This window comes from Chrysoperla carnea, chromosome 2, assembly GCF_905475395.1.
Source record: "Chrysoperla carnea chromosome 2, inChrCarn1.1, whole genome shotgun sequence".
Taxonomy (NCBI): Eukaryota; Metazoa; Arthropoda; class Insecta; order Neuroptera; family Chrysopidae; genus Chrysoperla; species Chrysoperla carnea.
Window position 1 is genome coordinate 39,995,854 of NC_058338.1, and position 26,771 is coordinate 40,022,624.

At 30.2% G+C, this 26,771-nt stretch overlaps 3 protein-coding genes across 3 annotated transcripts; 2 read left to right on the forward strand and 1 right to left on the reverse strand.

Moving 5' to 3' along the window:
* The first annotated feature begins 12,478 nt into the window (after nucleotides 1–12,478).
* Nucleotides 12,479–16,708, forward strand: LOC123292689 (venom acid phosphatase Acph-1-like). The gene is made up of 7 exons (XM_044873402.1): nucleotides 12,479–12,667; nucleotides 14,011–14,109; nucleotides 14,168–14,404; nucleotides 14,880–15,068; nucleotides 15,128–15,256; nucleotides 15,961–16,254; nucleotides 16,573–16,708. Exons 1-7 carry the CDS (start codon nucleotides 12,641–12,643, stop codon nucleotides 16,696–16,698), a joined length of 1,101 nt encoding a protein of 366 aa, XP_044729337.1. The 5' UTR covers nucleotides 12,479–12,640; the 3' UTR covers nucleotides 16,699–16,708.
* Nucleotides 16,709–17,359: 651 nt separating this feature from the next.
* Nucleotides 17,360–20,188, reverse strand: LOC123291629 (calumenin-A-like). Its single transcript, XM_044871979.1, has 2 exons — nucleotides 19,813–20,188; nucleotides 17,360–19,264 (listed from the first exon to the last, which is right to left on the reverse strand). Exons 1-2 carry the CDS (start codon nucleotides 20,034–20,036, stop codon nucleotides 18,520–18,522), a joined length of 969 nt encoding a protein of 322 aa, XP_044727914.1. The 5' UTR covers nucleotides 20,037–20,188; the 3' UTR covers nucleotides 17,360–18,519.
* Nucleotides 20,189–20,728: 540 nt separating this feature from the next.
* On the forward strand, nucleotides 20,729–23,638 carry LOC123292015 (60S ribosomal protein L21). The gene is made up of 3 exons (XM_044872514.1): nucleotides 20,729–20,839; nucleotides 21,042–21,177; nucleotides 23,245–23,638. Exons 2-3 carry the CDS (start codon nucleotides 21,049–21,051, stop codon nucleotides 23,593–23,595), a joined length of 480 nt encoding a protein of 159 aa, XP_044728449.1. The 5' UTR covers nucleotides 20,729–20,839; nucleotides 21,042–21,048; the 3' UTR covers nucleotides 23,596–23,638.
* Nucleotides 23,639–26,771: the final 3,133 nt, after the last annotated feature.

Below are 26,771 nucleotides of genomic sequence, written 5' to 3' on the forward strand. Positions count from 1 at the left end.
ATAACCATGGATAGTCTAGTCCATAGATGAGAATAATTATAGAGGTTGCATGATTACATGAGACCGTTCCATGCTTTTAAAAATTAATAAATCATGAACCAGCATAAAAAAGAGTAAACGTATGCTAACTTATCGCAAAGACTCGATCACTTGAAGCCAACCCTGATCGTGGAATGGGCTTAAAAGATATATTTGAATAAATAACTACAAAAAAATATTGTTAGAGGGACAATTCGCCTCGCCGCACCTCTATTTTTACAACAATATAAAGCGATTCGCCTCGGCTAGTAATGAGGCTTAAAATTTTGAACCTCGCCTCGCCTTGCCTCGTGCGAGACGAAGAGAGGCTGCCTCGTAGCCTCGGTGAAACACTACAACAAGGTGGATCGCGAAAATTAAATTAACAAAAACGGACATCAGGCAAACCGTCAAAGATTTCTTGATAACAAGCATAAAACTTTAGATTTACATCAAATCAACGAAAAGTGAAGAGCAAAAATTTTTAATTTATATCAAAATTGAGGAAATAATAGAAGTGCAATAGAAATACGGAAAGTCAGAAATGTGTATAGGGGCTTTAAAGTAGAAATTCGAATTCGAACAAAGAATAGTATTTATTCTAATACTTACATTAACAAAAACTTCTACAATCTACAAGAAGCTGGCATTTCCTTTTAAACAACCTTGTGTGTCTGCTTTATTATTGATGCTATTTACAATAACGCAAAAGCATTTCTCTCTTTAGATAGGACGTTGTTAGCAGCCGCGTTACTATAAACTTAGTTACACTAACAAATAGTATACCTACAGAGTAGACCATTTTAATCGAAGTTTCAAAATTTTGTAGTATAACAGAAATACAGACACATTTTCAAATCAAAAGTTTTGAGTTCAAAGAAAGGCATCTATGATTTGATCTGGACCTCCAAAGTCATCTAAAACTTATCTCAGGCTCGTTACTGATAAGTTACCAGGATACTTCAAATTATGTAGATGTTCCTTATTAAACATATGAATTTTACAAAATTTAAAAACCTCCGACAAATGTTTAGGAGCTACGATGCTACAGACAGTCGCTGTAATACACACATCATAAATATAACAGTCCACGTATAACATTTACCCCCCGACGCAAAAAAAGTAAACATAGTACAACTTTTATCGGAAACATTTTACGTAAATCGAAGAGGTTAGGAAAAAATTGCTTGTAAAAATCTAACTATATATGAAAGTATGATCATTAATTCAATTTCTGAATATACCCGTAGTTTTTTGTAATAATATCGTTCCTGAAAACATGTAGTTTAGCGTCAAAAGCGCAGATGTTTATCATGACGATAATTGTTTTATTTATGCTTTGAAACTACAATAACACTTTATAGTGAACTTTGTAATCGGTAGCGTGCCATAAACAATATGTCGGGTGTCATTGGTTGGCCATCCCTATCCTACAAATGTATATTGCTTATCGATTAAAATATTTCAACCTGTATATTGAAGCATTTCGCCTGTATGTAGTCCATTTATGTTCCATGTAGGTCAGTTTATAGACTTTAGAATGAGATATGACTAATGTCTATATATAAAATATTTCGTATTATAAAGAGGAAAATCCTTTGTAACAAGCAACTTCCAGAATATTCAAAAGAAGAATTCAAATTGAGTTAGTGATGTGTATTTGTTGTTTGTTCGTCGTATGTTTGTTTGAATGAATGCACTTTGTTCTTGTTAAAAAAAACTTATTTAGTTTATAAATTGTCTGGATTATCGATTTCTGCTTGCTTCTTTTATTTTGTATTTAAGATATGGTTTTTGATGTGTATAAAATAGCATTATGAACGTCAAATGTCATTATATATGTTTATACATACAATGAAAGTCGTTTAAATAACATCATTACTGTACTGCAGCTTTGAAAAGCAGCTTATAACAGCGTATAAAACTTAATATTAAAACTCAGCTTTGGTATCAAGTCAACTTGATTTACTTTACATTGTGTTTGTAAATATTGTTAAAATAAGTAAAAATGAGACGTCCTCTATAGCTGTTATGTTAATGACAAACTTTCCAAAAGGTCACACTCAATAAGTAACACCTAGTGAAAATATAAGGTAAATTCATGTTTTTAGTTTTCGTGAAAAACGATTGGACTAAGAGCCAGCGCCTGCCAGACACACATTAAAGTATAAAAGCAGAATTTTTTTTTGCGTATTCTCACTGGTGTAGGGACCAATCTTTGGGGGCTACAAACCTTGACTAACGGTTACTTCGGTAGGTAGCAGGTAATCAGGGGCGCAGTACCCGAGCTCTCTCACGTTAAAGTATAAAAGCTGAAATTCACACAGAGTGTTCAAATGACCATTTTAAGTCAATATTGAAAAAGACAGATCAATCCGAAGGGGTTAACACTCCCCCAGACGTGGTAGAAGGTCAAATGCAAAAATACACAATTCTTCCATGATTATGAACTTATTTCACTGCAAGAGTTATTTTATTATTTAAATATGTTCAGTATCACGTACTGAATGTATAAGCACAAAATCCTTACAAAAATAAGCGGGGGAAGTGCCTCCATTTTAAGGAAAACCGTTTTAGGCTATATCTCCATAACCGTGCGCTTTAGACCAAAAATGGTAATAACTTTTATTGTAGATAATTAAATTACCTACTTTTTTGTAAACTAATTTTTTTTGTATCACTAACCGTTTATGGCTTATACAACTATGACGATTTACTTATTGAATATTTGACCGATATGTCTTCTAATGTTAGTTGGATGGATTGATATGTCTTTTTCAATACTGACTTAAAATGGTCATTTGAACACTCTGTGTGAATTTCAGCTTTTATACTTTAACGTGAGCGAGCTCGGGTACTGCGCCCCTGATTACCTGCTACCTACCGAAGTAACCGTTAGTCAAGGTTTGTAGCCCCCAAAGATTGGTCCCTACACCAGTGAGAATACGCAAAAAAAATTTCAGCTTTTATACTTTAATGTGTGTCTGGCAGGCGCTGGCTCTTACTCTAGATGTTAAAATTGCTAGTTTAAGACGGGTTATTACATTGTATTATAGGGAAACGACGGTAAACACAGTAATTTAAGGTAATAGCATAACTCGAGACTCAGAAATGACAGCTGCACAAGAAACTTCCACAGTATTTATTTAAAGCTTATATGTAACTGTTCCCATTTAAAAATCGTTCCTGTTTTTGGTTTTTGAGATAATTATCAGAAATTGTATGAAATTTAATATAATTATATCATGCTTGGCAACGTTGCACATGTGTTGAAGATATGTCATTGTATTGTTAAAAATAATTTTATTAAAAATTGATATAATTGTAATTTTTTATTAATTTAAATAAAAAATATTTCAATTAGAAATTTTTTTTTTTGGATTATGATATCATCACTGAACGTAAAATGTCAACATAAAGATTTCAGCGTTGCCAGACTTAATACGTCAACATTCAACTTCTTTTAAATACATTAAAACTCTTCGAAATTTTAAATATAGAATCTAATAATTAAAACCACTGTTTTAATAAAAAAAAATAGGCAAAAATATATATTTGTATTAATTTAAAAATTGGTTCATTTAAAGTTGGCAGAAGGTACATCTTTCTCTGCATTTTACATGGGGCACAGTGAGAGGGGCAATGAAACCCTCTTAAACTTTTAAAACAATCTCCAGTTCGGTTGAAGAGTTCGGAAAAATTCGGAGAAATGGTACAAGTTTCGGCACCCCCAAGTGGCTTTAGAAATTAGGCTTACAAAAAATTAAAAGAAAGAAGATAAATATCTAGTCTAGCTAACGGCCGAAGTCACACGTTGTTTTCTCGTTACCTAACCTCACTTTTTTCACTTCAATTCCCATGAATAGAACAAGTTTTCAAAGTTTCCGTCAAAATTGCCACCCTATGCACATATCTACTCTGTCTAAATAAAATCCCGATAAACCCGAGCCTGCATAGGAACTTTGGAACTTTTTAAATTGGTAAGTTTACTATTAGCCTATATGTAAGAGGTTTCACTTTTAATTTTGGGTTAAGTGACGAAAGTGGTTACATGTGTTCACTAAATCTTTTTTTCGAAATAAGTTGACACGGTGGGAGTCATGGTGTACCCCTCGTTTTCTTGTGTTGCCTTTCTTCAAGAACTGTTTAGGTCCGTTTTTTTGCGCTGTGTCTCAAAATTGTCCTGATGTTTGTTGGACAAGGAAAGTTAATATTATCTTCCTCTTTACCACATGTACAATTTGGAAACACAATTCAATGTTAGCTCGAATTCGAAATGTAGGTTATATTATTATCAACAACTTATTGTTTGACTTCAAAATTTCTAGTCCGTTGATAATTCAAACCAATTTATGTCAATTTATAGAATGCATATAGTGTTGTGTTCATACACACATGCATTCACACAAACTAAATGTGAAACCTATTATAATATGGTATATCAAATAACAATAAAAAATACATCGCACAGGAGCTACATAGTCTTGGTGAAGTTTCATTGGTCATTATACTACCTACATACAACCTACAATGTCCCCTGCTAGTCGCATTAAGGAATACATAAAATAACCATTCTTAGGGAGTCCTCAATAACATTTCCTCCGATTTTGATGGTTTTTTTTAATGTTTGTCTTTTTATATATTGTTTAAAATCAAAAACCTTTCAGAGGGGGAAATAATCTGAAAGGATGAAACGCAATGTCCCGACTGATTCATCGATGCCCAGCCAAAATCGCTAATGATAGAAGTTTGGAATTTCGAGAGAATATTGATTTTATACTGTAGGTGTCATTTAAGAAAGGGTTTTTCGAAATGCATCCCCTAAAGGGATGAAATAGATAGGGATGATATATGCTATACTACAGTAATCCATCTGCGACATATATGTATATTAATTTTAAAGATATCAACACTACTAAGTAGAATTGATGGCAATTGAAAATATTTTTGATAAATCCCGTCATCAGTATATCTACAATAACTAGTTTTTCTAACTAAATATTCCCTAAAATTGAACAACATGACCCCCCCCCCCAAAACAGCTCGCATTTCAAAAAAAAGAGCTGAATCAATATTTTACAAACCCGCATTTCAAAAAAAAAAAAATCTTTGTTTATTTGGTTTTTTTGTTATTTTATTGAAAAACAAAAATGACAAAATCCTACGACCCCCCCCCCCCCCCGAAAAAAATTTCTAGATCCGCGCCTGAACATAATTGATAGTAGGTACCAACAGATACAGCAATATCATAAAATTACAAATAAAAAAATTTTTATTGTTCTCGTATAATTTTCATCTGTCATACCCTAGCAAAACCCTACAGAAATTTAGCAAAATAATCACGACAAATTTGTGTACTCAATCATAGTCTAGAAGCCCAGTCATATCCAACCATATGAACATCACCTGAGTTTTTTATGTGTTTTTTGCGCTGAAGTATATCAAAATTTTACAAAAGTGAAAACAAAGGTCAATCAAAAAGGTCTTTTATATATATTTTTTTTTGTGTCTGTAATCGTTTTCGAGACAATCGTGATTAAAAAACTTTTTATGATAAGTAACCATTTCGAATTTGTGGCCGTAAAGTTTTTGAAAAAATGTTTCGAACAAAAGTTGTTAAGATTTTAACGAGAACACAAATTATGCCCAAAAACCATTCTTTTGAAGCAGATCGAATTTTCGAATAAAACTTACTTTTCGTTTAAATGCCAACGACTTTTGTACGTAATTTTTTTTTTGAAAACTCAACGTAGCCCAAATTGGAAATGGTTTCTTATAGTAGATAGAAAGTTTTTTATTAAAATAAGATATTTGCAATAATTTAAAATTAAGGCTTTAAAATGAAATAAATCTGTAATTACGCTTCGGGATTTTTTTCAAGATGTGCTCAAAAATTATTTTAGGATTTGGCAAGCTCACAAATTATGTTATTTAACTAATATATAATGCAAGCTGCTTACAACCCAAGTTTTAGTATAACTTAACTTAACTTTCAGTCACTTTAATCTCAATTTTAGCTCCATATTCTGTCAAAATAAAGAGTGTTCCAATGATCAAGCGATTTCATAATAAATTGATTTGGAAGTCTATGAAATTCAACAATTCTATGTTATTGAATGTGAAACAACCGGAGGGCTTTCTCATGCTCATCATGGTCATTATTACTAAAATACAATGGCAAAGAAGAGAACAGTTAGCCAGTAACTCCCTTCAATAGTAATGGATAAGCACAACAGTATAACATTTCTATTGTCAAGTCATCACTTCGTCTAATACACCAATGGATGAATTATTTGAAAAGGAAATAATGTATGTTGTTACACTACATACAGTTAATTGTCCGGTGCTGTCAATGTATATAAACACAGCAAAATTAGTAAGTGCGCTATTTAGAAAGCTGGACTTTTTAAGAAATAGTATCTTGAAGTCAAGATTTGTGAGGGCCATCAGAATTTATCCAGTTTGTACATTTCATTCCACACTAGTTATAAAAGTTTATTTTTTACTTTATTGTATTATAAATATAATAAAGTATTGCGATCGAAAAAAATTAGATATCGAGGTTTCAACGGAAATACATATTTTGAGGGTCCCTGATTGCAAAAAAGTGGTTTTTAAAAAATGTTGCGTCCGTCGGTATGTCGGTATGTCTGTAACCAAGCTGGACCCTTCAATTTTCAACCGATTTTTCTTAAGCTCGATACATAGATTCAGTTTGGTCATAATTCCAGACGATTTTTTCATTTTTTCCCTAGGCCTTTTTCCAAGGGTACTTCCCTCTGGGTCAAAACAGGATTTTAGGGGTTTTCTCAAAAACAGCTCTAACCGTTATTTCGATTAAACTTGGCACAATCCCAGACCTTAAGGTGTTCTTAGGATTGGTATAAACCACATATCCGGAAAAATTCGAGAAGGCCCACACCCTAAGGAAAACCTTTTCAAATACAGGAAAATGGGATTTTCTAGGGAGAGGCTGAGGAGACTGCAGAAAAACTTCGTATCAGGGTTTATATCAACAAAGTCCTAGATTTGATATAACTCTCCTCTGGGACCCCTCCCCCTGAAGCCGTGGAACTGGAGGGGATGATGTTTAACTGAGCCATCGGCGTAGGTCCTTGTACCAGGAATTCAGCCTTTTCCCCTGAATCTTTCCTTCGAAGATCAACCGAAGTATTTCATATCTCTCTCCACTCATTATATGTCCAATATACCTTAGTTTGCGCTCTTTGATTGTCAGCATCAGCTCTTTGTTTTTCTGCATTCTATTGAAAACTTCTTTCTTAGTCGGTGTTTCTTAGTCTTTCGATCTAGGTGTTTCTTAGTCTTTCGATCCAGGTGTTTCTTACTCTTTCGATCTCCCGTGTTTCTTTCTCTTTCGATCATAATATTCTCCTATTACATACATGCAGAGTATAAAAACACAACTTGTACAATACCCTTTAACTATGATCTTTGTTTAAGAATACATTTACTTATAATATTATTTACATACATTTATTCATTCAAACTATATTTAGAAAGAATTCGAAAATACAACATTCAATGCTGAATCAACAACAACATGAAATCTTATAAAGTTCTAATGACAAGCAAAAATATAATAAAATTAGATTTTTTTAACATCATCCGATTTTTTTCTAAATTTTCCACATTAGAATCATTTCTATAAAAAGGCAGAATAAATGAATTGTCTTATTATATTACTTCTGTATGTGTAATTAGGTGCTTCCTATATCTTTAGTTATAAATATGATTTACTCGACAATTATTGTACTTAGTATTTATTTAATACTAATTCAAGGACATTCGACAGAAATTTTGTTGGATGAAGAAAGCGAATTGGTGCAAGAGGCACAACATTTGGATAATACTGGTACCAATGATCCAAATCCACCACCAATACAATGTCATGTTGAATTTCAAGTAAGAATTTTTTTCATTTTATGTTTGCTTTTTTAATAATCTAAGCGTCAATTAAGGCTAAGGTCACTCGACCAGCAAATTTTACGATCGTTTCTTTCAATAGACTTTTTCTCGATATCACAAAAAGTGTTATTGTGTTAAATGAAGCTCCAACGTGCGTTGGAATTGACTTGTTACAAGGGCTACTTAATAAAATATATTGCTGAACAAACATTGACGCAAGTTAAAACCAAGTTTGACCCATCGAGTCTAACAGTAACCGATGTCATGAACGCTGGTAGGTTTGGGATATAGCTTTATATTCGAGAGAATTCGAATTTAGTACAATTCAACGGGAACCTTTTTTTTTCAAATTTGAGTGATTTTTTATTCATAAGTGAATATTTCGTTGTTTTTCTTCATTGATAAAGACAATTCAAACTTCAAAATTGAATATAGGATGGTCCAAGATATAACAGCAGGACTTCAGCCAATAATAAATAACGACGACGACTGGAATGTTGAATATTCTGTTTCCAGGATTTTAAAGCTTCAGGCCTGAAAGTCGAAATACCTTGGTTTTCACGATTTTAAGCCAAACAATCAAATTTTCGAAATTATGATATTGGCATAGATGATAAGTTTTATGTATTATGGGACGGTTATAATATCCGTGGCAAGTCACTTAAAAAAAAATTTTTTTATAGGTAATGAAACGAACAACTGGACATTGTGTAAAATTAGGTAAAGCAGGAAATGGATGTGTAGCTGGAAATTACTTACAACCATTTCATCCAGAATGTATGATGATTAAATAGCAACTTTTAATAAATATATTTGTTTTATTTATATAAATTAATTTATTTGTATATGTAATGAATTTGTGGAATTTGTGTAATTAAAAAGCCAATTAAATTTGTGAATAGTGAACAGTTGGCAATTTTTCAATTAATTTATAAAAAATAAATTTTCAATTCAATTAATTAATAATTACCATGCAGCACAAAATTAAGCAACCCTATCCATCCATATGTACTAAAATATGGTCTAAAAATTATAAAATATCTATTTTAATTTTAATGTAACATTCAATGTTGAAAAGAGCAAGGTTGTTCGATATCTACACCTACTATTAACTATTCTTATCATAAGAATGCATGGAGAGCATTACAATTAAATTTGTGTGTTATTTTGTGCTTTTTAGTCCATAATAAAGCGTGCTTGATTAATCGAAAAATTTAAATTTTTTTTTCCTAGAAAACTTCCTTGTGTACTCTCCTATTTCCTTCATTAACTATCATTTAATGATGGATATTTTGAGATCGAAGATAAGATCATTGGATACAACCTAGGGATTGGATAGAGCTGATGAACTCTACTCTGTCCCTAGAGTCCCCAGTCCCCAGTCCTTAGAGCTGAATTTGATAAATAATTCCCAAAAATCTTATCATCAGTACAATTGTTTTTATTTATTAATACAAGTGAAAATGCACTTGAAACATAGCTATGCGCACTTGAAACATAGCTATGCGCACTTGAAACATAGCTATGAATACTCTCCATTAAATTACCTTTCGAACGAAACAAAAAAAATCGGTTTATCCGTTTAGGCGCTACGATGACACAGACAGACTGACACGCACACATAGTATTCAAACTTATAACACCCCTTTTTTAGTTCGGGGTTTAAAAATAAGGTAGCGTGTGGTAACCCGGATAATGGAGAAATATGGTCCCCCTAAGAAAAAAAAGATACTAAAACAACTATTCGAGTTATGCATAATGTAGACATAGTTTTGATTTGTTTAAATGTTGTAACATTGGCATGCCACTTTTTTAGATACATCTTTTTAGAATTATTCAATATATTTAAAAAGGGATCATACTAACAAATTTTGTAAAATAGTTGAGGAAATATGACTTTTGAGGTCGGAATTTAAAAGTATATCTCCGATTTTTACGGAACCAAACCGGGCGTAAACCATTCGTATGAGAGTATAGAAAACAGTCAGTTTTGTCAGAAACTGTGTTCTTTAAATTAATCACTCACTCGCGTGAGCGGGCTTACAAGTTCGTAAAATATCGTGTTTAATAACCATAAAAATAGAAAAAAACTTTTGAATCTCATTTGAAAAAATAGAAAGAATCGCAAAAATTACAAGGAAGCCATGACTCGAACCCGTATCCTCTTTATATCTGGTCTAGGAACTATCCAACTACGTCACTCCTGCTATATGTGGGTGATCCTAATTATATGTAGCCTCTTCGCGTCTATTCTATTTGTATGTTTGTACATACAGAATACACAAACGTTATCGTACTTTTATCGTACTAGCATACATAGTCAAATAGTTTATCAGTATGTGTGTTCCTATATGGCACACTAGAGACCAAACGCGAAAACCGATTTTGATGATTCAGCCGTCAATCGATTTGTCTAAACCTTGCAAATGCTACTGAAGATAGGGCAGTAATACAAATTCAATATAGCTACTACCAGACGCCATATTGTGAAAAAGAATGTATGCGTGTTCCTTTGTGGCACACTAGAGACCAAACGCGTCTGACGATTTTAATGATGCTGACGTCAAACGATTTGTCTTAACTTTGACAGTGCTACTAAAGGTATGGCAGTGATGATGATTTATTTAATTTTATTTCATACAACTAATGATCGGGACAATCAAACCGACTTCAGCGCTTCCAGTAGATAATTTTGGTATTAAAGGGGGCTTTTATGACTAATTTTAAATTTTTACATGTAACAGTACAAGTAAATATTTAATTAAAATTATTAATTTTCATTTTATTCATTATAACCAGTTAATTAATTACAAAGTAATCCTACATAGTCATTGGAAAATATTGAAAAATAACAGTTAATTAAATTTGGTGCAATAGAACAGATCTTCTGTTGTATGCCTGCAGAGAGTGAGGATCAACACTTGCATATAATACCTCTCACTTCGATGCATTGCTTAACGCATGTATTGTCATACTCGTGATATTTATATGCCTAAAAGTAAATCGAACTAGTGGTACATTATTGATGATAAATAAACTAGTTTTGAACTTTGATATCAATGTGCAGTCCGCCACCAAATTAGCAACGAGTAACATACACAATAAGAGTAATTACGATTAGCTAATTCCTACTAATGATGACTACTTGGTAGTCGAAATACGTATTTAAAAATTCGAAATTTAAAGGAGAAATGTATTTTTGGTTGCTCCGCTGCTGCTACCGTTGTGAGCAATAATTAAGAAATGCATGCCTTACAACTCAAATACACCCCTGTTAATTGTTAGATATTGTAAATAATTTTAGTTAATTCCGACAATAAAATTGCTGGTTTGTTAATTTATTATTATGATTATCTTATCAGTATTATAAATTAAATGTACGTTCTTATTATTAGTATTATATACAGGCGATTCGCATGCGCGCATTCGCATGTTATACAGGCTGTTCAGCAGAGACACTTCTAGGTCATATGGCCTATTGTTATACCATACATATGTTTTTCAACCATTGTCGCTGATAATTTCATTTATCAGCTCTTCGAATATCTTGGGAACCTGAGTACACCTCCTTCATGCATAGATATACGATACGCTACATCAGTCCATCACAACCATTTATTAAATTATTTTGTTGTTGTTTCGGCGGGAATCAAAATCACTACCCCAGGCATATCGCGTACTAAATTGGTTACGCTTTAACCAACTGAGCTACTAGGTATGACTTCATCATAACACCCCATACTCACCATTTATGAGTTCATATAAACATATTTGCTTCCTCAATGCAATGCAAGGTTCTTATTTATTATTTCAATTCTCAATATTTATTCAGTAAACATGATTATTAAATCTGATCTCATAAGTCTGACAGCATTCCTTTTGCATTTAGGCGACACAAACTATAAGATATTCTTATAAGAATTTCCGATTTCGGAGGCAACCTCAAAATTTCTTATACGAATTTTTTTAAGATTTTCTGAGCGCGTGACATCGGTTCGAACGTTCACCGCTTCGTGTATCATTCAGGTATGGTAGCACAGTTTACCACATAAAATACCGTACGAGTCACAGCAGTTTGGGGACACTTTTATGCGAAAAGCAACTGAAGAACAAAAACACATTAACTAAAGTGGCGTTAGAGCTCAGTCGTATTGGAACCCGATATCAATTCCTCTGTTTGTGTGCGTTTTCCTACAAATAAGCACATGTTAACGGTCTAGAGAATGGAAAGCTGCTTTTATGGTATGGTATTTGGACCCCATCACACCTCCGAAACTGCGTTTTGCAAGCAAAACAAAGTTGTGATACCTGCGTAATATGCGAAAAACTGAAAAAAATCCGAAAATTTGAAACACAACTTTTTTTTTACTTGCAAAACGTTTTCACAGTCCCCTAAGTGATCCAAATAACATACCAAAAAAGCAGCTTTACATTTCGTTTTGCGATTTTAATGTAGAATTTGACTGGCGTATTTATTATTTGAAACAAAAAAATTTCAAAAAGAAGGGGCTAGCTTCACACACGACCACGAACACAATAATCGATATGATCACTTCAAAATTTAGTATCTCTATTATTCAAAACTAAACGTATCAAAATTCAAGTACTATGGTTGTGGCAAAATAATTGTTAAAAATATTATAAACTATTAAACTTTTTAAACAAAATTGTTCTGTGTTTGTTGTCTAGAATCTAGATGGATAATTTAAAACTAGTAATTGTGGTAAGCAGCTTTTGATATTTATGAATATTATTATAAAAATAATACGTTTTACCTGTATCTGATTATATTAATTTATTGCGACTCATTCATCATGTGTGATGGACGGATTTATTTGCCTTAATAAATTTATCTATTTATAGAACATTATTATTATTTATTATCGATCATACATTTCAATTAAAAGTACTTGACGTCAATTATAAATAGATTATAAATAAAAACTACGTTACTAAGTGATTGCCAAAATAATATCAAAAAGAAATACAAGGAGTATATTACATATATGGGTGCATGTGTTTGATAGAACAAATTTCCTAAAAATTGTTGTTTGTTTTATAATTTTGTAATTTACATAATTATTTTAATGTTTTTAAATTACAAACCGTAAAAAACATTTCGATTCATAATAACCGTCTTTTTAATCATTCTGCACCTTAAAATAATATATCTGTCTACATCTAGTAATTCAATTTGTAAACACGTTGATATAAGGGCAAAGAATTATTGAAAACTTTCATGTCTTTGAAACATCCATAGGATAATGGGGAACTTCCGTTCACGAATACACCCACAATAATTTTCTCCTACATTATTCATAATCAATTTTGATTGAATATTCTACTTGATAAACAGTGATTTTAACAATAAAATAAAAGTTATGCAACTGTAACCCGGCTTCGCAAAAGTTGGAAACAAGCACAAAAAAGTATAGAAGGAGGTCGTCAGCCTAACTACATCTGCCAGTTATTTACAGTTATTTAGTGAAAGTGAGGATGAGAACACTCTAGGTGGCGAATTAGTGCAGTTCGCAGAGCTGTTGTGGCATCTTTTATTGACAGCAAGTAACAGGAGCCTCTGGAACAGCAATTTTACAAACTTTTATTAAATAATTCTTTAGAATCGTGTTCTCCAAACTTAGAAATTGCCTTGGGCATTTTCTTGTCTCTCATGATCACTAACTGCAGTGGCGAACGTTCTTTTACAACATTAAAACGTATTAAAAATGGATAAGGGAACACGATCGACCAAGAACGTCTTAATCATCTCACTTTGTTGAATATAGAGCATGATTTGCTTAAAGAAATGTGTTATCTCTAAATTTGCCCATATTAAATCCAGAAAAGTTTATTTGTAACAGTTTTGTTTTATTTAATACCCTAAACTTGAGAACATAAAGCAAACCAAGGGTTCAAAAATGGGTTCAAACATAGGGTTTTGTTCAATTCTGTAAAATTTGATCCCGATTTATGCATTTTACATTTAGTGCACCAAAAGTAGATAATAGACAACAATTAAAGTTTCATTTATGAATCAGTATTTCTAATTAATTATATTATTTTTAGCTTTGCAGGCATGGAGATCGCACACCATTGCAAACATATCCGAATAATCCACATACACCAGACATATATCAACATCTTGGACCTGGCGAATTAACGAATGTAAATTTTCTTATAAGTATTAATATTAAATCTAAAAATAATTTTCTTTTTCTTCAAGTTAGGAAAGAAGAGAATGTTCGAAGTTGGAAAAAAACTGAGAAAACGTTATGAAAAATTTTTAAGTGATACATACACTCCTGAAAAAGTAAAAGTTATTACGACTAATATTAATAGAACAAAAATGACAGCACAACTAGTGTGTGCTGGACTATTTCCACCGTCTTGTAAAGAAAAATGGGATAATATATTAAATTGGCAACCGATTCCTTACTCATACAGTTCATTAAGTCATAATGTAAGTATAATTCACAATATTAAATGACAAAAAAAATTTTATATTCTTTAACGATCTTATTAAGGCAAAAAATATCTTCCAGGCGTACAGAAGAATTAATTACTATAGTCAATGTTTTGATAGTTTTAATAGCGAATAGCTTTAATGGGTTTAAAATAATCCAAAAATATCAATACACGTGCTTTAGTTAAATAAAATATTATGATTTTAATTTAGTTTAAAATTTTTCTTCGGGACTACTGTGAAGCAAATGAATCGATTTATTAGAATACTTAAACAATTTTTTATAGCAAAAATAATTAATTTAATCGCGTTTGTGACATATAATCGTGTTTGAAGATAACTTTTGATTCGACGTAATAAAGTAAAAGATCGCTCTACTGCTTATAAAATAATTCGTAGCACGATGTTTATGTACGGAAAAATTCCTTGAAAGGCATTCAACTTGGAAAAACTAAATTAAGACTTTTTTTAGATGTTGGTTTCGCCAATACATGGCTGTGAATCGTTTCGACAATTGTACAGAGAAGTTGAAAAGTCACAATATGGACAAGAAATATATCAAAAATTTGATTCGATTTTCAGATATTTAGAAGAAAAATCTGGAATTTCACCTTTTCGAATAATGAATGCATTTCATCTGTATATGGTTCTAACTGCAGAAGTAATAACAAATTTTACAATTTTCAATAACTTAATAATATCTTTTTAATAAACATTTAGGAAAGCTTTGGACTAGTTTTACCTGAATGGACTAAAGAGGTGTTTCCTGAACCGCTAAATGAAATTGCTTGCTATCAATATTTATTACAAAATTATAATTTGAGTATGAAACAAAAAACCACCGGTAAATGATCTAAATTAAAAACTTAGTTTTAATATATCTAGTTTAAAGGTCTTTAGGGCTGTTTAACGTTTGTCTCAAAGTTTGATACTTGTTCTGTTTAAAAAAATATCAGGTTTAAATTGTGTGAAAAATATGTCCTTTTCGCATCGGTGTACTACACGCAATGTAAGTAGAAAAGGATAGTGCCATTAAAGTGTTATAAGGCTAACCTTTTTACTGACACCGAGTGTAGTGTATACACTAGGTCACATAAAGAACATCTGTATTTATTTTAAATACTTAAAGACCAGTAGCTCGCACTAAAAAAATTTTTATGCCAACTTTATGAAATTTGTGATCATATGAATACAGCCATTATCAGGAATTGTTTAATAATTTTTATAAGAGCATGCCCTACAAGAGCTGTGTTTTATATAATTTTAATTTGAGTATGCTTATTGTTAAAAACTGCAATTACAATCTTTCTATGGTGATGTAATTGCAATTGCATTGCAAGAAAAATGGTAAATACATTTTGCTGAAGTGTAAACTTGCATCAGCCAAAAAAAATTAACAAAAGAACATAACACTGTAATTGCAATTAGATAAACGTAAACAGAATCTGTAATTATGCGATTGACGTTTATTACGTGTTCTTTACGCTGGTTAACATCCCCCAACGTGAATTTTTACGTCGTCAAACCTCGCTGAGCTCTGGGAACCTAGATAGGCTCTAGTGTCTGGATCCATTGACTCTAGTGTGTCTGGATCCATGAAGGATATTATCGTAAATATTATAAAATATTATTCTTTAATCACAGGAGCATTTTTGTCAGAATTAATAAATGATTTTGATAAGAAAATTAACAATGAATCAAAACTGAAATTTATACTATATTCAGCTCATGAGTGTTCTATAGCAAATCTATTGATTATTCTAAATTTATTTGATCTGAAAGTTCCAAATTATGGGTCATATGTAGCATTAGAATTAAGAGAACATAACAACGAACATTTCATTCAAGTAAGACATGCTTTAGTTTTTAGCACGCGGCCACACGAACGTTAAAAAATTTTAGAATTCTATGTCATTTTGAACAAATGATTTTGAATAAGTACACAGGCGTAGAGATGCGATAGACTTAAATTTAAAACAAACTAACATTGATTTCATTAACAAAATTAAGCGTTTTTCGCAACAAAATAAAGTAATCCACAATGACGGACGTTTGTTATAATAACCCTTTTTAAACGTTTGTGTGAATTCGGGCTAAATGTTATCAAATTTGATAAACAAATGTAATATAGCGTTCCTATAATTATTATTAATTAAATTTTTTAGATTTACTATCAAAATTCTGAAAATGAAGAACCAAAATTATTAAAAATTCCAGAATTTGACGAATCATGTCGTTACGATTTGTTTAAAACTTATCTTTCTAAGTATATAATAAAATCCTGCTTGTAAAAGACATGAATGTAAGCATACAAAAAAGTATAATAAAAGTTACGTTATTTTTTTAAATAATCTTTTTGTTTCAATTGTAAAAACTACATCACCAAATTTTGTGTTTCCAATGAAATTGGGCAAGCTCATTATTTAGTATGGTGAAGTTCATATTATTCGTTTTACAAAACATACCTCATTTTTGGACAGTTCCACATAGCCACTCCGAAGTTACTGCTTTGGTAAAATGATTTTTTACTGTTCAAAGATGATGAACAAAATGATTGTGTTCAAAATTAAATAAAGCTTGGAGCAATTTCTTTCAATCGACATGCGATTATGTCCTGACGACCAATCTTTTCCTTTCAATAACTAACAAGCGATGAAATTAACTCTTCAAAGTTCCAATTAGATACAAAATAAATCAAATTATCTCAAAGCTATGATGAGAATAGGTTTTCATATAAACAGTAATTTTGAATAAAATTATTTATTTGAAGTAAACATTTTTTCATGAAGAAAAAAAATTATATGATAGGCATTTTTATCAAACATTACAAAAAGTTAGCTTTATTATATTTAATAATTAATAAGGCAAGATAAAAGATATTTGGCACAATTTTTTATTCTTATAAAAATACTGATGATATTTTTTTTTTCTATAAAATAATAAATGCACAAGTAAAATATAATATATCCTATAATTTTTAGTAAGTAAAATTAGACATTGCAAGGTACTCAACATAAGACTATATAATAAAATAAAAATTGTAAAAATATAAAAAAAAGATAAAATATCCAGAATAGATAACGCTTTTTCAGATAATTTTACGTTTATTTTTTACGGACAATTATTTGGTACACAATAATTTTTGGTAATGTTTTTCAGTATCATGAAAGTTACGTTTCTTTTGAATATATTTTAAACATAAAATTTTTTGTGGTTAATAAATTTTACTAAGCACGTATTTATGGTTGCTAAAACATTTTTTAATACAAAAATACTTGATACAAGATCTTTGTTGCATTTACTTTTTAATTAAATTTATCTAATATGCGGCAAATGTGAAATTTTAATTTTTGAGATTTTTCCAAGAGGGAAACATTTTGATGTTTAAATTAGAAAAAATCTTTTTTTGTAATTTATGTTTTTTCTCCTCAATTTATTTCGGTACCGGTGAGACAAAAATACAATGCAAAAAATGTTGAAATATTACAAAAGGTGTATCCGAAACAACTCAAATTAATCAATTTAATGCTCCAATCGATGTCTAACTACACCCATTTCATATTTGCTTCTTCATTAATTTGACTCCTTAATTATAAAATCCTTTGGCAAATTTTAACATTGTACTAGCTCAAGAATATGATTCCAAAATAATTTTGAATAACGAAACTCAGTTTTGGTTAACAATCTTGACCAATAAACAAAACATGTTTTATTGGTCAATTAAAAATCCACATGTGTTGTATGAAACAAAAAATTTAGTATTTTCCATAAAATTTTCTCAATTTATCTAACAAAAACAACGCGATTGCGTATTATTTTGGTGACAGTCAAAAAAAACGTAACCAAATTTTAAAATTTGAAAAATAAGTCAATATAAAAAAATCTTTAAAAAAATAACAAAGATAAAGATTATAACCGCTGATTCTAGAATCTAGCCAATACAAAATGATACTCTTTAATTTATCAAAAATATTGATTATTATCGATTACGTATCATCAATAAAATAGCTATCTAAAAATGCGTTAAAGTAATAGAAATTCATCATAAAAGCTTTAGTAAAAAAAAATCAGTACTACGTTAATCAGATCTACATTTAAGTAAAAAAAAATTATTAAAATTCATCATGACGTGCTAAAGCTTCACCAAAATCAGTTGCCTGTGATCCAACAAACAAATCATACTTAGCTAAAATCTCTTCTTTGGTTAATACTTCATCTTTATTTTCGTCAGCCTCGTAAATTAAATGTTTCGATTCAGCTTCAGCATGATCAAAATCTTTTGGTGATACCCATTCACGAACTTCGTCAGCGTTTAAATATCCATCATTATTTTGATCACGGTATGCGGTAAAATGTTCTCTCTCACTTTTCACCCAATCAGGTTCAACTTCATCATCGCTACCTTTATTATACATATCTGATACGTATTCGTCCATTGAAATCTTTCCATCTCCATCAGTATCAATGTCATCCATAGTTTCTAAAACAATAATATCAGTCATATCTTCCGTATCTTCAGGATGTAAGAATGCCTGGAATTCTTCTTTGTTTAAAAGATCGTCTCCATTTTTATCAGCCATTGTCCAACGACGTCTATCACGTTTGATCATTTTCTTGTATGAATAACCACCTTCTTCGCGTTCAAATTCTTCGGGATCCATTTCATCAGCGTATGAATATACATTCTTTCTGTATGATTCCCAATCAATGCTTTCTTTGTTTTCGGGATTATGGACAGCCCATTGACGTTTTACATCATCTGTTATATATTTTCGCTGTGAATATTTGATCCAATCTTTTAACTCTTCATGAGTAATTTTTTTATCACCATCTTTATCAATTTTATCAACAATTATCCTATAAACAAAAAAAAAAAACTTATTTACCAAACAAAAGTGCTTAAATTAAAATAAGAGACTAGAATCCCGGGAAAATCGGTACGTAAGAGATGCCTCCGGGTTATTTAATTTTCTTTTTCCACACTAGAATTTGAAAGATGGAGTAGCTGACATCTTGAATTTTATATTAAAATGCTTAACTAATCCAGGTGAAATTAATGAAGATAATCAACAATTGATCTAAGCAATTTCGAAATTTTATATGTAAATGAATTAAACATTGGTTATGTTAATGCCTTTGCCTTGTATTTTATCTACCCTACAATTGAGAACACCTTCGAATTTAGAGTAATATCTTCTACATAGGCATTGCAATCTGACATCATACTCTAACCGGTTTTTTGACCTGGCTCGGTCAATAGTAGTAAATATGTTAGTACTAATGTAACTTTGCTCAGAACAATTACTGATAAAATGTAACTTTGCCCAGAACAATTTTTAAATTTAGAAAAGTTCTACTGAACTCTTTATGTACGGAATTTTAACGAAAAATAATAAAATACTAACCCCAATCGTCTTCGACTTTCCTCCGGCGATAATTGATAAAATGTTTTTGCTTCATCGGTGCCCAAAAATGCCTCATGGTCATATTCTAAGTTATGATGTTGATTTGGATAATGTTCTTGTGAACTTAAATCGTTGATTACTCGATCTTTCTTCTCATCTTGTGTTGGTATTGCAAATACAATGGTACAAAATAAAACCAATAAAAAATTTAATGTTTGAAACATGATTCTTAATTATAATTTAAAATATAATCCCAACACCCGTTTATCCCAGTTATTAGTATAATACTAAAAATGGTACACGCAATTCATTCCACATCACCAATTTAAAATCTTCTCTGATTAATATCCCAAATGTTTTAAGGCACGTTTGACAGATAAGAATGACGCTTTTTGATTTATTATTTATTACTTTGCAGCATCTCTTTCTAATAGTAATAATACAAATCAATTCAAAATAAATTTTATTTTATTTTCAATTGATTAAATTGGGTCAATTGTCTAATGAATTAGATCTATTAGATCTGATAGATCTATCTAAATATTGTAAATTATTATAAAGATAAAAATAATTTTTTCTTATAAAAAAAATTTAATGAAATTCCATTTATAATTTTTCATACCTTTTTCAATTTCATTAATTACTCGTTAACGGTAATCTGTTCAAAAATATTTTTTGCAAATTATTTAATAAAAATTTTTGTAAATAAATTTAAAAATCCCGCTTTTATCCCATTTTCTGTAAATCTAAGAATTATTTTCAATTATTTTTTACAAAATTTCAAATTCATTTAATTTATGTTATTATATAAATAAAATATTTAAAAAAAATTTAAGTAGAAGTGAATATGAGGAATATCGGTTTTAAAGTAACCACCACTTTTTTCTGTGAATATGACTATTACTGATCTGAAAAAACACATTTAAAAATACCGCTTTCATTTATACAGAAAAAGAAACATAAGTAGGTGGCTCTACTGTTGTGTTCTTCCTGTTCTTTTAATAAATCGGACTGTAAAAACGTGAAGGTTTGTATTTATTTCAATTGTAAATTAAATAAATTAATTAATATAAATCAATATATACGCCTGTAATTATTACAATTTAATTGTAATTTCAATTTCTTTCGTTATTTAAAAGATTTGTTAAATTTTAATAAAATTAATTTTACATTGTGTACACGTGTTTGTTGTGGTTAAGTTAATAATTCGTCTGTAAATTTTATTTCAGAAACAAAATGACAAACTCAAAAGGTTATCGTCGTGGTACGAGAGATTTGTTCTCCCGAAGATTTAGGCGGCATGGAGTTATTCCACTTTCTACGTATATGAAAGTATACAAAGTTGGGGATATCGTTGACATTAAGGTATTGTACCGAGTTTTATTTCTCTTACGTATACATTAATTATGAATTCAATTTGCGATAATTTTTTTTTTAAAACAACTTGGGATTTTCATTATAATTTCATAAAATTATTAAAAAATTTGTATTGTATAGTGTGTCACAAAAAAGGGTAGGTTCCAGAGTAAAAAGAAAGCTATAGTAAATATAAATTTTCATAAAGTTTTAGATGAACTCAGGATGTCTAAATACCTTTTTTTTATGCTAATATAAAAAAAATTTCGACTTTACGTTTACAAGTTATCTAGAAACAGATATTTTTCAAATTTATATTCATAAATAGACTATGTGGCAGATATACGGCATAATTTTTTGTTCGGAATAAACTGTAACTCCTGGCAATCGGAATTCAAATCCTGGGATTAACCAGGATGGCGATCTACCTGGAAATATCAATGAATTTTGAAATTCTGGCAAAGAAAGTAAAGTAATCTTGGTATAGATCAGAGTAAATGATACAAAAATACTAAGTTTTCAGAATTGCATTCTAAAAACCTGATTTTTCATCGCCATCTTAGTATATAGTATACTAAGTCCATTTTAACTACAAAATCAGCGGTTTTTATTAGAATTGTTAGATCATTTCGCTCTTAAAGCGGTAGATCCAGTAAAAAAAAAACAGTGGATTCGCATTTTTACTCAAACATTTCTTAATTCAGTAAATTAACGTAACGTAGTTTAAATTATTTATTATTAAATCTGTCGAATGTCTAGACATGATCAGTTTTATACGATACAAAAGGCTAAATAGGCGACGAAGTTTGTACTCCTTATATAGGTACATGGTACATTACTCATTTTTTAAATACATACACATGGGGACTAAATGTTTGGAGAGCTTCTATTATCATTTTCTGTATAGACATTAATTCAATCTATTGATTGAATATTTATGTTTTTGTTTTTTTTTATGTTTTAAAATAATATTAAATACTAGCTGGGAACTACCCGCTTTGCTGGGCAACATCCCCACTTGCACCCCTCCCTCCACATTTCCTTGCGTTGGATAACAGTTTTGTAATGTACACGTCATGCTCTTTTATTTGATACCCCACTTAGGTATATTTGTAAATATTCGATATTTCCTTCCCACTTTCTCGCTACACCTTTCTACCCTCCGAAGGTTAAAAAAATTTCTAAATGTAATTTAAAACATTCTGACCAAGTTTTGAACTATTAAAAGCCATAATTGAAAAATATGAATTTTTTATTCATGAACACCCCCGCAACCCCCCTTGTGGGTGGAATTTCGTAAAATCCGTTCTTAGCTGACCTCTACTTGGCAAAAGGAATATTCCTCCCAAATTTCAAGTCTCTAGGTCTTATAGTTCCAGAGATATCGTGATGAGTGACTATCTATATCTATAGAAAGTCTCCTATATATTTATAGATGATTATTATTATAAATTTTTAATAACAAATTTAAAAAATGCAAATACAATTGTTTTTAAAAGCAATAGACTAAGGAAAACAAGAGAAAGGCGGTACAATTAATCAAAAACACGAAATCTGACTAAACCAGTTTTGGGTTTGATTTATCAGAATATGAGCAAAATTGAATTATATATTTTTCAAATAGTAAAATACCAAATGATACCTCAAAAACGACCAGAAAATTTGTGCAATAATTGTGGAAAAGTCGAGAAATTTCAAATGATCAATTCGATTGTCACCCTGTTAACGCTTATAAACTTTGAAGTATTTTGAGCCAGTGCAAAAAAAACGATAGACTAATTATACTAGTTTATCATATTTGCTTCGTAAAGATGCATTAAAAAATCCTGTAAAATTTCACATTTATATATAAAAAGATAATTACCACATGTTTCTTGTTCAAACACGGAAATATTGTTATAACTCTGTCAAAATTCGATTTCGAATATTATTTCTTATTGGCTTAAGTTGCGGTTAATTCTATTCAATTTGTCAGAATAATTTCGATGAGAATCCCAAAATTTTTTGTAACGCTCGATTAACTAACAATTTATTAGCAAAAATATTTTTCATAATGAGTAATTGTTTTATTTACAGGGTAATGGTGCAGTCCAAAAAGGTATGCCACACAAGGCTTATCATGGTAAGACAGGTCGTGTATTCAACGTTACTCCACATGCATTAGGTGTGATTGTAAATAAACGTGTACGAGGCAGAATAATCCCAAAAAGAATAAACATTCGTATTGAACACGTAAATCACTCAAAATGTAGACAGGACTTTTTAACTCGCGTAAAACAAAACGAAAAACTTCGTAAACAAGCACGCGCAAAGAATGTCCGAGTTGTATTGAAACGGGAACCAGATCAACCACGACCAGCACACATTGTCAGCGGCAGAGAAGCGCCCATTCAATTAGCGCCAATTCCATATGAATTTATTGCTTAAATTATGTTTAATGTAACATCTTAATAAAAAATTTATATTTAAATTGCATTTCATTATTCCATCATTCAAAATCTTTAAATTTCAGGTATAATTCCATAACGGGCTGATATTAACTCGTTTACTTGCAACGACTGTTGTTTGCCCGGTAAGAGTGTTTAATGGGAAAAGCGATTGCTCAATTTAAGTGCTAAGAGTAATTTATTTCACGTGTTTTGGTTGGAATTTCTATCGGCAGAAAGTACTAGGGTCAAGATAAGAAGATATTAAATTTGAAGACGTCTAAATCGCTCCCTAGAGACGTCGTTCCACAAATTAAAATGTTTTGCTTATAATTGCAAACACTAAATTAAATAATCGATATTTGCTGTGCTAATCTCTGGTGGAGCAGTTTAGACCTCACACGTTTAGTAACTTCTGTCACGGTCAATGGGGTTAGATTGATCAACCATTTGTTTGGTTGGCAGGATTTACTTTTTATAGCCATCATGTCAATTGTAAGAAATCGTTCCAACATAAATTTTATCCCGATTATATTTTTCACGTTCCCTCTGACGTGAGAATTAAAGTAACGTTTTAGTTTCTCCATAGTTTCTTTGTTGCTGAAAATTTGATCTGATCGACATTTGAATCACCAATAAAGAAAATAAAACAAAATTTCTATGGTCTACGGATAAGTTTTAATTCCTATGAAAATTATTTTTTGTTTTTTTGCGATTGTTAATTTAGCAGTATATACTCTGTTCGGATATTTATCTTATTTTTTTTGTTTGTTAAAAAAATAATTTGATGGAGAGTGTTCTTAGCTATGTTAAAAAATTTGTTTTGTTTGGAGAGATTCCCAAAGAAAAACCTTCATTTGTCGGAGTTTTTTTAAATTTTGTAAATTTCTCTTGTTTCCTTAGAAAATTACTTCCAATATTATTTATTCTTTGCTTGTAACTTAATCGACCCATGCTTGTTTAAAATTTGTTTGCTCGGTTTTTGCTGTATGTTTGCCTAAGACCTATGGTTCAAGAAACCAAGAATGTAAGGGCATGTTTCGCAAAGTGTATTTTGAGACAAATTATTACAAAGTTACAGTGGTGGATTTACACTAGGGGCTTTCGGGGCTAGTGCCCAGGGCGGCAAATTTTCTAGGGCGGCAAAATTTGGAAAGTGGAAAAAAATTTCTTTTATAGTCATCAAAAGATCTCTATAGGAATTTTTTATTCTTTCAATTAATCATTTATTATTTAGGGGATAATTTAAGAAATTCAACTTATACATTATTTGTCAAATCGAAAGTGGGTAAATTATAATTTTGGCACCTTAAGTAAAAATTAATCTTCGAAATAATTGAATTAATTTATTTTCTTGAAGATTTGATATAGTAATATTTGATTTTTTCTTTTTTTGGAATCTAAAAATTTTAATTCGGATTTTCTTTTTGAAAAATTAACGACGTTTTTGGGTTATTCTATATTTAAGAAAAAAAATATCTGGATGACCGAGCTTTGCTCGGTTATTCGCCAATAGATGTCAGCAAGAGTCATATTTTTCACTTTAGACTACTCAAACGCCTCCTTTTTGTTATGTTATAATTTGCATTGTATTTCATTAACTACGTTATACACCAATAGATGTCAGGCACAGTCCTATTTTACATTGTATGTTTCAATTTTTCATGAAAAGACGGATAAAACGACATTTCTGATAAATGAAACCTAGCTAGATCGACTTATCGCCCCAAAAAACCCCTACCTACTCATTTTCATGAAAATCGTTGGAGCCATTTCCAAGATCGTTGATATATATATATATATATATATATATATATATATATATATATATATATATATATATATATATATATATACAAGAATTGCTCGTTTAAATATATAAGATAAGATAAACTTTAATTAATAAATGAATTTTGTGTGATGGGGCGGCATTTATTCGACTGCCCAAGGGCGGCAAAATTTTAAATCCGGCCCTGCAAAGTTAATAAATATATTTGAGTTTTATGTTTTTCAAGGATCTTATGCTTATAATTTAGGCTTTAGCTATCCTTTAGTAAGAACCTAATTTCCTTAGTACCTTGGTTCGTATCTAGCATTGTCCCGATTAACTTTTAATTAAATAAATATAAAAAATATATGCCGAAATAACATTGTTTTAAGTATTTTTTAAGTAGGAAAGTGGGACTAACACAATTTTTTTTGTGAAATAACATGTTCTCCTAATACAAAATCTTATAAAATTTGATTTAACAAGAAATTTCCATGTACAACAAAAAAGCAAGCAAAATAAGTATTTTTTTTAATATTTTGTAATAGGCGAATATGTTATAAAAAAGTGGGATAAAATATATAACATGTTCTCCTATAATAAACTTTCAAATTTTAGTCTCAACGAGCGATTATTTTAATTTTATAAATACAAATTTTAATATTTTGAGAATATGAATGAAATAAACTACATGACATGTTCTCCTATTAAAACGTTTCAAATTTTAGCATAATCAAACAAACCATTTTTGTACATATTTTTAATATTTTGTAAGAGAACATGATTTTAAAGAATGAGATATATTTATGATTATTTAAATTCCCACCCCCTGACAGAATAGTGATTTATGACATATGTATAACTGTTATATTACTTAAATTCCCACCCCCTGACAAAATAGTGATTTATGACATATAACTGTTATTTATAGCAAGAGGACGGAGTATATAGATAATTTAAACTATAAAAATAAAAAGAGTGAAAAGATTTAACATCAGGAAAAATTCATTTAATTTAAAAGTATAAATCTTAACCACACCAGGATACGAACTATCGTACCTTGAGTTAAGAGGCAAGTGCTATACCGATACAGCCACCCAGCTTATTTGTTACCATATTATTAATTTAATACTTACCTTTACTAAATACATAATTAATTAACTGATAGTTTTGTTCTGAAAGAAAAAATAGGATTAAAAAATAAAAACAAAATTTAAAATATATAACGATTTTTATTTATTTATAACCACAAAAAAAATGTACATTTTTTCATAAAACAAATGTACAGGTAAACCTCTCCGATATACCGTAACGTGTCCGTCCTTATACTTCACGGAATGGAATTGGGTTGGAGGAAAGAATTAATATAATTTAAAAAATAATAAATTTTTTATTTTTTTTATTTGAAA